Source organism: Nycticebus coucang, chromosome 10, assembly GCF_027406575.1.
Source record: "Nycticebus coucang isolate mNycCou1 chromosome 10, mNycCou1.pri, whole genome shotgun sequence".
Classification (NCBI taxonomy): domain Eukaryota; kingdom Metazoa; phylum Chordata; class Mammalia; order Primates; family Lorisidae; genus Nycticebus; species Nycticebus coucang.
In genome coordinates this window covers 59473813-59487782 of record NC_069789.1, presented here as the reverse complement: position 1 = coordinate 59487782, position 13970 = coordinate 59473813, and the positions used below count along the sequence as shown (strand labels likewise).

Genomic DNA, 13970 nt, shown 5'->3' with positions numbered 1-13970 from the left:
AGTCCATCCAGAAATCATACAAATATTTTCTATAATTTCCTCTAATATTTTCATAACTTTTCAACATTTAGTCCTTCAGTCTATTTTGTGTGGATATGTATCTTTGAATATAATATATAAAATACTCAATACTATATCTATATAATATATAAAATAGCTCAGTGCCTATAGCGCAGTGATTATGGCACCAGCCACATGCACCAAGGCTGGCAGTTTCAAACCCGGCCAGGCCTGCTAACCAACAATGACAACTGCAAAAAAAAAAATAGCCAGGTGTTATTGCCAGGCGGAGGCAAGAGAACTGCTTAAGCCCAAGAGTTTGAGGTTGTTGTGAGCTATGACACCATGGCATTCTGTTAAGGGCACCATAATGAGACTGTGTCGCAAAAAAAAAAAAAAAATAAATAAAGTAAAATGCAGATCACATAGGCAAGACGTGGTAGCTTATGCCTATAATCCTAGCACTCTGGGAGGCCACGGAGAGTGGATCGCCTGACCTCAAGAGTTCGAGACCGAGACCAGCCTGAGCAAGAGCAAGAGCAAGAGCAAGACCTCATCTCTACTAAAAACAGAAAAATTGGCAGACTGTGGCTCAGTGAGTAGGGTGCCAGGCCCCATATATCGAGGGTGGCGGGTTCAAACCTGGCCCCGGTCAAACTGTAACAAAAAAAATAGCCGGGTGTTGTGGCAGGCACCTATAGTCCTAGCTACTTGCGAGGCTGAGGCAAGAGAATTACCTAAGCCAAGAGCTGGAGGTTGCTGTGAGCTGTGACGTCATAGCACTCTATCAAGGGTGACAAAGTGTAAAAAAAAGAAAAAAATAAATAAAAGTACATTGAGGAAAACAAGTACAGCAGAGCCAAGTCTCCCCAGCCGCTGGTGGAAGAGGAAGATGAACACTTTGATGACACATGGTTTGTCTTGATACTTAGAATTGTTATCTACATTTTAAGATATCAAGAGATTGCCTGAGTGCTTCTTCCCTTACTATGGAGAGTTTTGCTTTGCTTTGGGCTGGAGGAAGGGCATCTTACGGTGAGTCAAAAGGCAAAGTCTGTTCTGAGATGAAGGTTACAGAGAAGATTCCATTAAAGCATTTATATACAAAAGATATTGACATACATAAGTTCCGACTGGCTGGTCACTAACTACGAGTGGAATGTTGCTTGATGAAGAAGAATTTTCTTATGGGTATTCTCTAAAAGGAATAAAAACATGCAACTGTGAGACTGAAGATTATGGAGAGAAATTTGATGAAAATGATGCAATTACATGTTTTGCTAACTTTGAGAGTGATGAAGTAGAACTCTCCTATGCTAAGAATGGACAAGATCTTGGCATTGTCTTCAAAATCAGTAAGGAAGTTCTTACGGGACAGCCACTCTTCCCTCGTGTTCTCTGCCACAACTGCGCAGTTGAATTTAATTTTGGTCAGAAGGAAAAGCCCTATTTTCCAATACCTGAAGAATATACTTTTGTCCAGAATGTCCCTTTAGAGGATCGAATGAGAGGACCAAAGGGACCTGAAGAGAAGAAAGACTGTGAAGTTGGGATGATGATTGGGTTGCCAGGAGCTGGAAAAACTACCTGGGTTACTAAACATACAGCAGAAAATCCAGGGAAATACAACATTCTTGGAACAAATACTATTATGAATAAAATGATGGTGGCAGGTTTTAAGAAGCAAATGGCAGATACTGGAAAATTGAACATGTTGTTGCAGAGCCCCACAGTGTCTTGGAAGTTTATTGAGATTGCTGCCTGGAAGAAGAGAAATTTTATTCTGGATCAGACAAATGTGTCTGCTGTGGCCCAGAGGAGAAAAATGTGTCAGGTTTACAGTGAAAAGCTGTTGTAGTTTGCCCAAAGGATAAAGACTATAAGAAAAGAACACAGAAGAAAGCAGAAGTAGAGGAGAAAGACCTACCAGAACATGCAGTCCTCAAAATGAAAGGAAACTTCACCCTGCCAGAGGTGGCTGAATGCTTTGATGAAATAACCTATGTTGAGCTTCAGAAGGAGGAAGCCCAAAAACTCTTAGAGCAATATAAGGAAGAAAGCAAAAAGGCTCTTCCACTAGAAAAGAAACAAAACACTGGCTCAAAGAAGAGCAATAAAAATCAAAGTGGCAAGAACCAGTTTAACAGAGGTGGTGGCTATGGAGGACGTGGAGGATTTAATATGTGCAGTGGAATTTCAGAGGGGGAGCTCCTGGTTATCGTGGTGGATACAATAGGAGGGGCAATATGCCACAGAGAGTGGCGGAAGTGGTTGATGGCAGTGGCGGAAGTGGTTGAATCGGCTATCCATACCCTCGTGGCCCTGTTTTTCCCAGCCGCCGTGGTTATTCAAACAGAGGGAACTACAACAGAGGCGGAATGCCCAACAGAGGGAACTACAACCAGAATTTCAGAGGATGAAGAAACAATTGTGGCTACAAAAATCAATCTCAGGGCTACAACCAGTGGCAGCAGGATCAATTCTGGGGTCAGAAGCCATGGAGTCAGCATTATCACCAAGGATATTATTGAATACCCAAATAAAACGAACTGATACATATTTCTCAAAAAAAAAAAATAGAAAAACTACCCAGGTGTTGTGGTGGGCGCCTGTAGTCCCAGCTACTAGGAAGGCTGAGGCAAGAGGATCATTTGAGCCCAAGAGTTTGAGGGTGTTGTGTGCTATGATGCCATAGTACTCTACCAAAGGTGACAAAGTGAAACTCTGTCTCAAAAAAAAAAAAAAAAATAAATAAATACAGATCACATTTTGTCGCCCTGCAGAAATTAATAGAATAGTACTATCTACAACACCTCCTCTAAGCCTGTCTTTAAAAATGCAGTATCTTTGGGTGGTTTTTTTTTTGGCTTTTCTGTATTTCTAAAATTTCTACATTGAACATACAGCACTTAAGCCATTAAAAAAATATATAGCAAGACCAAGCACAGTGGCTTACACATATAATCCCAGCACTTGGGAGGCTAAGGCGGGGGGATTGCCCTGACCTCACAGGTTCGAGACCAGCCTGAGCAAGAGCAAGACCCCGTCTGAAAAAAATAGCTAGGGCTCGGCTTCCATAGCTCAGTGGGCAGAGCACTGGCCACATACACCAGGGCTGGCACATTTGAAACTGACCTGGGCCTAATAAACAACAATGACAACTGTAACAAAAAAAGAAAAATAGCTGGGCATTGTGGTGGGCACCTGCAGTCCCAGCTACTTGGGAGGCTGACGTAAGAGGACTGCTTAAGCCTAAGAGTTTAAGGTTGCTGTGAGCTGTGATGTCACAGCACTCTACTGAGGGCCATATAGTGAGACTCTGTCTCAAAATAAATAAATAAATAAAAAGTATATATATGTGAGATAAGTCACCATTCTACCTAAATCTATTTTCAGTAAGCAGCTTAATTATCAAATTAACACCTTAGCATGCATGAGTCTATAGCCAGGTAAGACTAAAAAAAGGAAACAATAAAACTGAATGCCACTCCATATACACAGAGTAACTCATAATCTACAAAATGCTTTTACACATTGTATCTAGGTTCTCAGGACAGTGAAGTAGGGAGATTACAAAATAGCAAGTAAAGCAATATCTGAGTACTCAGTATGTGCCAGCTGCAATGTTAGGCACCTTATTCAGAGGGAGCCAAAAAATGTATACGCATTTTAAGGAAGGCAAAAACTGTATTAAAATTGTAATATTCAAGCTGGGTGCGGTGGCTCATGCCTGAAATCCTAGTACTCCAGGAGGCTGAGGTAGGTTGACTATTTGAGCTCAGGAGATCGAGGCCTGAGCAAGAATGAGACCTCATCTTTCCAAAAAATAGAAAAATTTAGACAGTTATTGTGGCAGGCACTTATAGTCCCAGGTCCTTAGGACGCTGAGGCAGGAGAACTGCTTGAGCCCAGGAATTTGAGGTTACTGTGAGCTATAAGCCATAGTGCTCTATCCAGGAAGACTGAGTAAGACTTTGTCTGAATAAAAAAAAAAAAAAATTGGGCGGTGCCCATAGCTCAGTGGGAAGGGCACCAGCTACATACACTGAGGGTGGTGGGTTGAGCCTGGTGTGGGCCTGCTAAACTACAATGACAACTGCAACAAAAAAACAGCCGGGTATTATGGCAGATGCCCGTAGTCCCAGCTACTGGGGAGGCTGAGGCAAGAGAATTGCTTAAGCCCAAGAGTTGCTGTAAGCTATGACTCCACAGCACTCTACTGAGGGCAACACAGTGAGACTTTGTCTCAAAAAAAAAAAAAAAAAAGTGGGTGGCGCCTGTGGCTCAAGGAGTAGGGTGCCGGTCCCATATGCCGGAGGTGGTGGGTTCAAACCTATCCCTGGCCAAAAACCAAAAAAAAAATCAGCAAAGAAAAAAAAAAGTATTGGGCATCTCCTGTGGCTCAGTGAGTAGGGCGCCAGCCCCATGTACCAAGGGTAGCGGGTTCAAACCCAGCCCGGGCCAAACTGCAACAAAAAAATAGCCGGCCGTTGTGGCAAGCGCCTACAGTCCCAGCTACTCGGGAGACTGAAGCAAGAGAATCACCTAAGCCCAAGAGCTGGAGGTTGCTGTGAGCTGTGACACCACAGCACTCTACCTAGGGCGACAAGGTGAGACTCCATCTCTTAAAAAAAAAAAAAAAGTATTACTCAATATATACTGATAATGTTTGTTTCCGTGTATAGTCTGTGTTGTATCTCTTGTAAGTGCAGAAGTCAAATGTAGGGGCGGCATCTGTGGTTCAGCGGGTAGGGCGCCGACCCCATATATTGAAGGTGGCAGGTTCAAACCCAGCCCCGGCTTAATTGCAACAAAAAAATAGCTGGGAGTTGTGGTGGGCGCCTGTAGTCCCAGCTACTCGGGAGGCTGAGGCAAGAGAATCACCTAAGCCCAGGAGTTGGGAGTATGCTGTGAGCTGTGACGCCACGGCGCTCTGAGGGCAATAAAGTGAGACTCTGTCTCTACAATAAATAAATAAATAAATAAATAAAAGGAAGTCAAATGTGACTTGAGTATTATAAATTTAATATAATAAATTTTTGTCCTCTCTTAAAATGTATATACTTTTTGGGGCACCCTCTGTATACATTATCTCATTTAATCCACCCAACAACTCAATGAGAAAAAACACTCTCATTTTCAGGTAAAAGCACAGGCTCAAATTGATATCTGTCCAACCGGTCATTGGTGGGGCTGGAATTTGAACCTAAGTCTGTCTGCTAACATAGATAGCACTTATTATGTGCCAAGAACTATTGTAAACCTTTACATCAATTGGTTCATTCAGTCTTCATAACAACTTAGGGGTAGATGCTATGATGATTCCCATTTTACAGATGGGGCAACAGAAATACAAAGAGGTTAAGTTTCCCGCCCAGGTTAACACAGTCAGTAAGTGGTAAACTGAGATCTGCACCAGACTCTGTAGCATCCAGACTCTTAGCTGCACATCACTGACAAAACCCCTGTGCTTTCTACTATAATGGGCGTCTTTCCTCTTTTCCTCTCAGACTGGAGAAAATACAAAAGGAGATGGGGAGAGGTGGTGGGCAGAGCATACCATTTACTGTCACTCTCTAATTCACAGACTCTAAATATATTGAAATTAATATTGTAACATATTACACGACACTTCACAATTTATAATATGCTTTTACACTTTATCTCACTTAATGTCCAAATGATTATATTCGATGGATAGGGAAGATATCTTTGATTTATAGGAAAGTGACTTATAGGAAACTTAGAGTGGTAAAGTGATTTACGGGAGATGAACACAATAAAATATCTAAAACAAGGTCTTTGTACTTCTTATAATGTTCTAGTCAACAAATTATGCCACCTGTAAAGAGTAGTTGAAAAATAACCCCGTTTTTCAAGATGCCAGCTTACCTAGACGAGCCCTTGTCCTAGGGCCCTGCATCTGACTCCGAAGTTCAGGCCTCAGATGAAACTTCTTTGCTTCATCAACTAGATCCCTGCACTGTAAACTACAGCGGATAAAAGGCTGAAATACAGCAGATAGCAGAGTGAACCACAGAGGCTGTAATAGTGAAAGAGTACCGATGGCATGTAAGAATTAACTTTACTTTTTTTTTGAGACAGAGTCTCACTGTGTCGCCCTGAGTAGAGTGCCATGGCGTCACAACTCAAAGCAACCTCAAACTCTCAGGCTTATGCAATTCTCTTGCCTCAGCCTCCTGAGTAACTGGGAACTACCGGCGCCCACCACAATACCAAGCTATTTTTTCGGTTGCAGTTGTCACTGTTGTTTAACAGGCCTGGGCCAGGCTCAAACCCACCAGCTTTGGTGTATGTGGCTGGCACCCTACTCACTGAGGTACAGGCACTGAGCCTTTTTATTTATTTTTTTTTTGAGACTAAGTCTCACTTTGTCACCCCCGGTACGGTGTCATGGCCTCATAGCTCACAGCAACCTCAAACTCTTGGGTGCAAGCAATTCTCTTCCCTTATCCTCCTAAGTAGCTGGGACTATAGGTGCCTTCAACAATGCTCGGCTATTTTTAGAGGCGGGGTCTTGCTCTTGCTCAGGTTGATCTTGAACCTGTGAGCTCAGGCAATCCATCCGCCTTGGCCTCCCAAGGCACGAACCACCACAACTGGTCTAGAGTCTGCTCTTAACCAAAGTATAAACAACTAGACACAAGCAGTATGCTGATGGGTTGTAAGAAAGAAATTACATATAGAAGAAAAAGAGTTTGAGATGTGACACTAACCAGCCTGCAACTTTTCAAATGTGAACAACTGAAAAACTGTGTTTGTAGTTAATTCCCAAGGAGATCTAGGGCTGGGACAGCAGGAGGAACTCATTCACTGACCTGGGCCTTACCTGCATGTTATAAATCATCGTTCCTGTAAGGTACAGTACAGATAACATAGGTGGTACATATGATAAAAATTATGAAATTATGAAAAGGTACTACAAAAAACTAAGTCTAAGAAACACTTTTATAAATAAGCGCAACATAATATGACCAAAGCTGACAACAAAATGCATCAAACACCTTTCATGTTGGCTTCACCAGAGATCAAAAACAAAGATCCAAGCTTGAACAATTTATGTTTAAAGGAGAAGAGGACAAAGTTTATGAAGACAAAGTTTATATTTATATAAAACACTTAGGGGCATGTAAAACTAAAAGACAACAAAACGGCTAGGTACAGTGGCTCACGCCTGTAATCCTAGCACTCTGGGAGGCTGAGGTGGGTGGATTTTATGTGAACTTAGGAGTTTGAGACCAGCCTGAGCAAGAGGAAGACTCCATCTCTAAAAACAGTTGGGCATTGTGGCAGTTGCCTATAGTCCAGCTACTCAGGAAGCTGAGGCAAGAGGATTGTGTGAGCCCAAGGATTTGAGGTTGCTGTGAGCTACGATGCCATAGCACTCTACCAAAGGCATCAAAGTAAGACTCTGTCTCAAAAAAAAAAGGCTCAGCGCCCGTAGCACAGAGGTTATGGTGCCAGACATATACATCAAGGCCAACAGGTTTGAAACCAGCCCGGGTCAGCTGGACAACAATGACAACTGCAACAAAAAATAGCCAGGTGTTGTGGTGGGCGACTGTAGTCCCACCTACTTGGGAGGCAGAGGCAAGAGAATTGTTTATGTCCAAGAGTTTGAGGTTGCTGTGAGCTGTGACGCCATGGCACTCTACGAAGGGTGGTATAGTGAGACTCTGTCTCAAAAAAAAGAAAAGACAATAAAACACAAAATTAAATTAAACCATAGATTTTCATTTGTATCAGAAGCCTGACTTGCCAAGCAATTAATTTTTTTTTTTTTTTAAGAGATAGAGTCTCACTTTGTAGTTTTTGGTTTTTTTTGGCCGGGGCTGGGTTTGAACCTGCCACCTCTGGCATATGGAGCCGGTGCTCTCCTCCTTTGAGCCACAGACGTCGCCCCCAGCGTCTCACTTTGTCACCCTCAGTACAGTGCTATGCCATCACAGCTCACAGCAACCTCCAGCTCTTGGGCTCAGGTGATTCTCTTGCCTCAGCCTCCCAAGTACCTGGGACTATAGGCGCCCGCCACAACACCCGGCTATTTTTTTGTTGCAGTTTGGTTGGGGCCAGGATTGAACCCACTACCCTTGGTATATGGGGCCAGCGCCCCCCACAAGCAATTAATTTACTTTTCTTAGAAATACACCTGGGAGGTTGGGTGCAGTAGCTCATGCCTGTAATCCTAGCACTCTAGGAGGCCGAGGTGGGTGGACTGTCTGAGCTCATAGGTTTGAGACCAGCCTGAGCCAGAGCGAGACCTTGTCTCGAAAAATAGCCGAGTGGAGGGTGCCTGTAGTCCCAACTACTTGGGAGGCTGAGGTGAAAGAATTGCTGAACCCAGGAGTTTGAGGTTGCTGTGAGCTATGACCCACAGCACTCTACCAAGGGTGATAAAGTGAGATTCTGCCTCAAAAAAAAAAATATATATATATATACATATATATATGTATATATATGCGCCTGGGGGCCAAGTGCGGTAATTCACTTGTGTAATCCTATCATTTTAGTGAGGCCAGTTAGGAGGACTGCTTGAGCTAAGGAGTCTGAGACCAATCTGAGGAAGGAGGAGATTCTGTCTCTACTAAAAAATAGAAAAACTAGGCTCAGCGCCTGTAGCCCAAGGGACTAAGGTGCCAGCCACATACACCAGAGCTGGCGTGTTTGAATCCAGCCCAGTCCGCCAAACAACAATGACAACTACAACAAAAAAATAGCCAGGTGTTGTGGCAGGTGCCTCTAAGTCCCAGCTACTTGGGAGGCGGAGGCAAGAGGATCGCTTAAGCCTAAGAGTTTGAGGTTGCTGTGAGCTGTGACGCCACAGCACTGTACCAGGATGACTCTGTCTCAAAAAAAAAAAAAACAAAACAAAAAAAGGGGGCAGCGCCCATGGCTCAATAGGTAGGGTGCTGGCCCCATATACCAAGGGTGGGGCCAGCCAAATTGAAACAAAAAAATAGCCGGGTGTCGTGGTGGGTGCCTGAAGGCCCAGCTACTCGGGAGGCTAAGGCAAGAAAATTGCCTAAGCCCAGGAGTTGCTGTGAGCTGTGTGATGCCACGGCACTCTACCAAGGGCGACAAAGTGAGATTCTGTCTCTACAAAAAAAAAAAAAACACAAATAAAATAGACAAAAACTAACTGGGCACAGTGGTTTATGTCTATAGTCCCAGCTACCCAAGAGTCTGAGGCAGAGGATAGCTTCAGCCCAGGAGTTTGAGGTTGCAGTGAGGTATGATGACACCACTGCACTCTAGCCCTGGCAAGAGAGCGAGACCCTGTGTCCACAAAAAAAAAAAAAAAAAAAAAGCCTGGGAACAACTCATTACCATTTCTGATATTCCTGAAGAGGTAAACCAGAAGACTCTGTCTCTACATCAAAATAATCAATTCTAAATATATAATACTAAGCTACAAGAGCTAGTCACGATTTTGGATCCCGAGTGTCTCGCCTGACTTACCTCAGCATCTATCACATCTGTGATGTACCTGGGCGTCAGCAGGGGCATCCGCACATACTGTAGCAGGTCAGGTAAGTATTCTTCTCGCTCCTTCTTGGCATGCTTCACCCAGTTGATGACAGCTTCAAAGACTGGTTCTTCAGAATCTACCTGTAAATGTAGAATTACACATCATGGATCTGCTTTCCAATATCAAAAAGTAACCTTGCTTACTTTCTCCTCCCTATTCCCCACTGCCCACCATCATTATTTACATCTTTCAGAAATAGCTAGGTTCTTGGGAAAAATCACCTTTCAGGCCCAGTTAATTCCGATTAGGAAAAGAATTATATACAACTTAGGTTAAAGAAACACTAGATAGTACCTAATAAATCATCAGTCACATGATGGCCTTCAGAATTTTTCCCATTCTTTAGTTTGTTTTTGGTAACTTCTGCAACTTTAGGGAGAATGGGTGGGGGAATCTGTTGCTATATTAAAAACTGGCTCTTGAAATAACTTTTATTCATAATTATTATCCAATAACTTCTAGGCTCAACCCCTAAATCATCTACCCAAGCCTCTGAATCAGGAGCTTATCTTATCTCATTTTATGGAATGTTGCAATTTTTATTTATTTTGAAATGGAATCTCACTTTGCTGCCCAGGCTTGAGTTCTGTGGCCTCAGCCTAGCTCACAGCAACCTAAGACTCCTAAGCTTAAGTGATCCTCTTGCCTCAGCCTCCCAAGAAGCTGGCACTACAGGCACCTAGCATAATGCCCGAGTAATTTTTCTAGCTTTTCCTTTTTTTTTTTTTTGAGACAAAGTCTCATTATGTCGTCCTTGGTAGAGTGCCATGGCATCATAGCTCACAGCAACCTCAAACCCTTGGGCTTAAGCCATTCTCTTGCTTCAGCCTCCCAACCAGCTGGGACTACAGGTGCCTGCCACAACAGCCAACTATTTTTTTGTTGCAGTTGTCATTGTTGTTTAGCAGGCCCGGGATGAGTTTGAACCCGCCAGCCCCAATATATGTGTGGCCAGCACCCTAACCAGTGAGCTATGACCAGCACCCTAACCAGTGAGCCAAATTTTTCCATTTTTAGTAGAGATGGGGGTCTCACTCGTGCTCAGGTTGGTCTGGTACTCCTGAGCTCAAGTGATCCTTCTGCTTCCGCCTCCCAGAGTGCTAGGATTACAGGTGTGAGCCACCATACCTGGCCCATGAAATGTTGCAGCAGTTTTTAAAACATTATCAATTAGCATTTGAGCAATTACTATTACTAGGCACTGTGCTACTTGAGGTAATATATATCAGTTTAATTAGTAACTTGAGGAACTTAGGTCTAAGTTTACACATGATCAACTAGATGAGATGAGACCTATCCTAAGAACCCTACATTATGACACCAGGACACTAGGTACATAATATCACAACATCTAGGACTTCCCAAGTACAGGTCTTGTGTCCCTTCCACTAGCACCTGGAGTATAAGCGTTCTGTGAGACATCTTTCAGAGTATCACTATGACTGGATAAAAAAACCACCCTGTGAATTTTTTTTCCAAGAACTATAGTATTTTAAAAATGAAAATGTTTCAGAAAGCTCATTCATTCAACAATGTATTAAATCCCTCTTAAGTGCCAGGCACTGTCCTAGAAACTGGTTACACAAAAGAACAAATCTGATTATAATCCTTGTTCTTAAGTAGGAAGACAACCGTTAAATCAGAAAAACAAGACAATCCCTCCATTACTATACACTGTATTTGAAAGGTACTAGGGCTAATGACACAGAATAACATGAGATTTCCTAATTAAGACTGATGAGTCAGACAAGACTTCCCTGAAGAAGCAATAAATTGAAATCTGATGGATGAACAGCAGTTAGCCAGAGAAAGTAAGAGTACTACTCCTTGGGTAGTGCCTGTGGCTCAAAGGAGTAGGGCACCAGCCCCATGTACCAGAGGTGGCAGGTTCAAACCTAGCCCCAGTCAAAAAATGAGTACTACTCCAGGACAGGCAGAAGAGTACATGCAAAAAGCACCACAGCTGCACTGTCTAATACAGTAGCCACTAGCCAGGTGTTGCTATTTACATTTAAATTCATTAAAATTAAGAATTCAGGTTCTTAGTTGCACTGGTCACATTTCAAGTGCTTGACAGCAACATGTGGCTAGTATCTAGCAAACTGAATAGTATATACATAGGTTATTTTCACCTTCACAGAATATTCTATTGGATAGCTCTGTTTCAGAGCAAAAAAGAGCTGGCAGATTGAGGAAATGATAGGATGGTATAGTAGAATGAATGAGAAAGTGGAAGAATGGTAAAAAATGAAGCTGGAGAAGCAAGCAAGGGCTTACTGGATTTTACTATAATTGAAAGTCATTAAAAAGTTTCAAGTAGGCTAGTGATATGATCATATTGATATTTTGTTAAGATTACCCTGGCTCACATGGGTAGAACAGTTTAGAAGGGCCAAGAGCTAAAATACAAGTTAGATGCCACTCTGGTACATTAGGCAAAAAGGTTGATAATGCTTAGGTATAGCTACAGTTGTAGCAGTGGTGAGAGAGAAATCAAGGCACTGGAGAAATATATGGAAGGTCAAACTAACCCAAGTTACTGATGGACTACCTACAGGGGTGGGTGTTGAAGGGTGTTCGGAATTTTTTTTCAATTTTTTGTTGAAGAATGGCAAATAGTTTTAAGCAGATGCATGCTAGAGACTGACACATTCTAGGTTTAGATATATCAGTTTAATGATTTTTTTTTTTTCAATCATGAGCAGATTCTTTTTTTTTTTTTTTTTTGTAGAGACAGAGTCTCACTTTATGGCCCTCGGTAGAGTGCCGTGGCCTCACACAGCTCACAGCAACCTCCAACTCCTGGGCCCAAGCGATTCTCCTGCCTCAGCCTCCCGAGTAGCTGGGACTACAGGCGCCCGCCACAACGCCCGGCTATTTTTTGGTTGCAGTTTGGCCGGGGCCGGGTTTGAACCCGTCACCCTTGGTATACGGGGCCGGTGCCTTACCGACTGAGCCACAGGCGCCGCCCCAGGTATTATTGTTTTAATAAGAGGAAGTGTTAGCAACTGAGAGTCAGACATCTGGTTCTTATTTATGGCTGGTTATATGGAACAGAAAAAAATATGTCATTTGTTGTCTTTCCAGAAAAAAACCAAAAGGCCAGTCTTGACACACATTTAGAAAAACTATACATAAAAATTCTTGGGTAGCTCAGTGAGTAGTGGGTAGTGTGTGGCCAGCCACACACACTGGAGCTGGCAGGTTCAAGCCCTGTTTGGGTCTGCTAAAACAACAATGACAACTGCAACAACAACAAAAAAATAGCCAGGCGTTGTGGCAGGCACCTGTAGTCCCAGCTACTTGGGAGGCAGAGGCAAGAGGATCGCTTGAGCCCAAGAGTCTGAGGTTGCTGTGAGCTGTGACACCACAGCACTCTATCCAGGACAACAGCTTGAGATTCTGTCTCAAAAAAAAAAAAAAATCTCAAATTGGTTTTCATCTTAGCTTCTGAATAAGATCAGTTACTTGGTCTCTCTGCTCCATCCAGTTTTATTACAAAGTCTACACAGTTCCAAACTTCTGTGACTGCTTCCTGATTTGGACAATTAGAAAGAAAATAACTACATAACCAGCTCATAGTTTAGTAATTTAGCCAAATGTGAATCCTGGCTCTATCACTTACTAGCTGTGGTATGATGCTTAACTTCCAATCCAATCCTCAGTTTCCTCCTATGAAAAATTGAGATGAGAATTAAATAAAAGTACCAAGAATGGTGCCATTAGACCAGAAGCTCCAGGAGATAGGGATTTTTGTTATGTTTTGCTCATAATTGGATCCCTAGGCACTTAGAACTGTTAGGCACATAGTTAAGTACTTGATAAATATTTGGTAAATGAACCAATAGTAAATTGTAAGTAATTATTAGCTATTTTTTATTATATCTAGTGAATTTCAAATATATAGTGCTCGTTCTATTCATTTTATTTTCCAATATATGGATAATTCAAGAAAAATTAAGATATTCTAGAGAATTACCAGTGTCCAAGTGTGAAGAATGTATATTTTGGCTATGCCTGGCATTTCAGCACATGGGCACAATGTCCCACAACAGGGTGAGAGCTAAGATATTTACAAATTGTAAGCAGCTTTTCTGGGCTGATATGAAATAGCATGTCAGGCTGGAAAATAATGCTTCTTTACTTAGAAACAATGTCACCAATGTACCGTAATCAATTTTTCTTCAAAAGGTCACTAAGAGGCCAGGCACAGTGGCTCACGCCTGTAGTCCTAGCACTCTGGGAGCCTGAGGCAGGTGGATTGCCTGTGCTCAGGAATTCAAGATCAGCCTGAGCAAGAGACAGACCCCATCTCTACTAAGAATAAAAAAATTGGCTTGGCACCTATAGCTCAAGCGGCTAGGGAGCCAGTTCACACCAGAGCTGGTGGGTTCGAATCAGCCCCAGGCCTGCCAAACTA

At 42.7% G+C, this 13970-nt stretch overlaps 1 protein-coding gene and 1 pseudogene across 2 annotated transcripts in view; one reads left to right on the top strand and one right to left on the bottom strand.

The window, feature by feature from the left end:
* The window catches only part of KLHL12 (kelch like family member 12), a 44848-nt gene that overhangs the window by 15898 nt on the left and 14980 nt on the right, over nucleotides 1-13970 (bottom strand). For both annotated transcript variants that reach the window (XM_053606772.1, XM_053606773.1), the window contains exons 5-6: nucleotides 9481-9630; nucleotides 5893-6007 (exon numbers count right to left, since the gene is read on the bottom strand). In XM_053606772.1, the coding sequence (XP_053462747.1) occupies nucleotides 5893-6007; nucleotides 9481-9630 (265 nt within the window). The remainder of the gene's footprint in view (nucleotides 1-5892; nucleotides 6008-9480; nucleotides 9631-13970) is intronic.
* On the top strand, nucleotides 835-2639 carry LOC128595598 (heterogeneous nuclear ribonucleoprotein U-like; annotated as a pseudogene).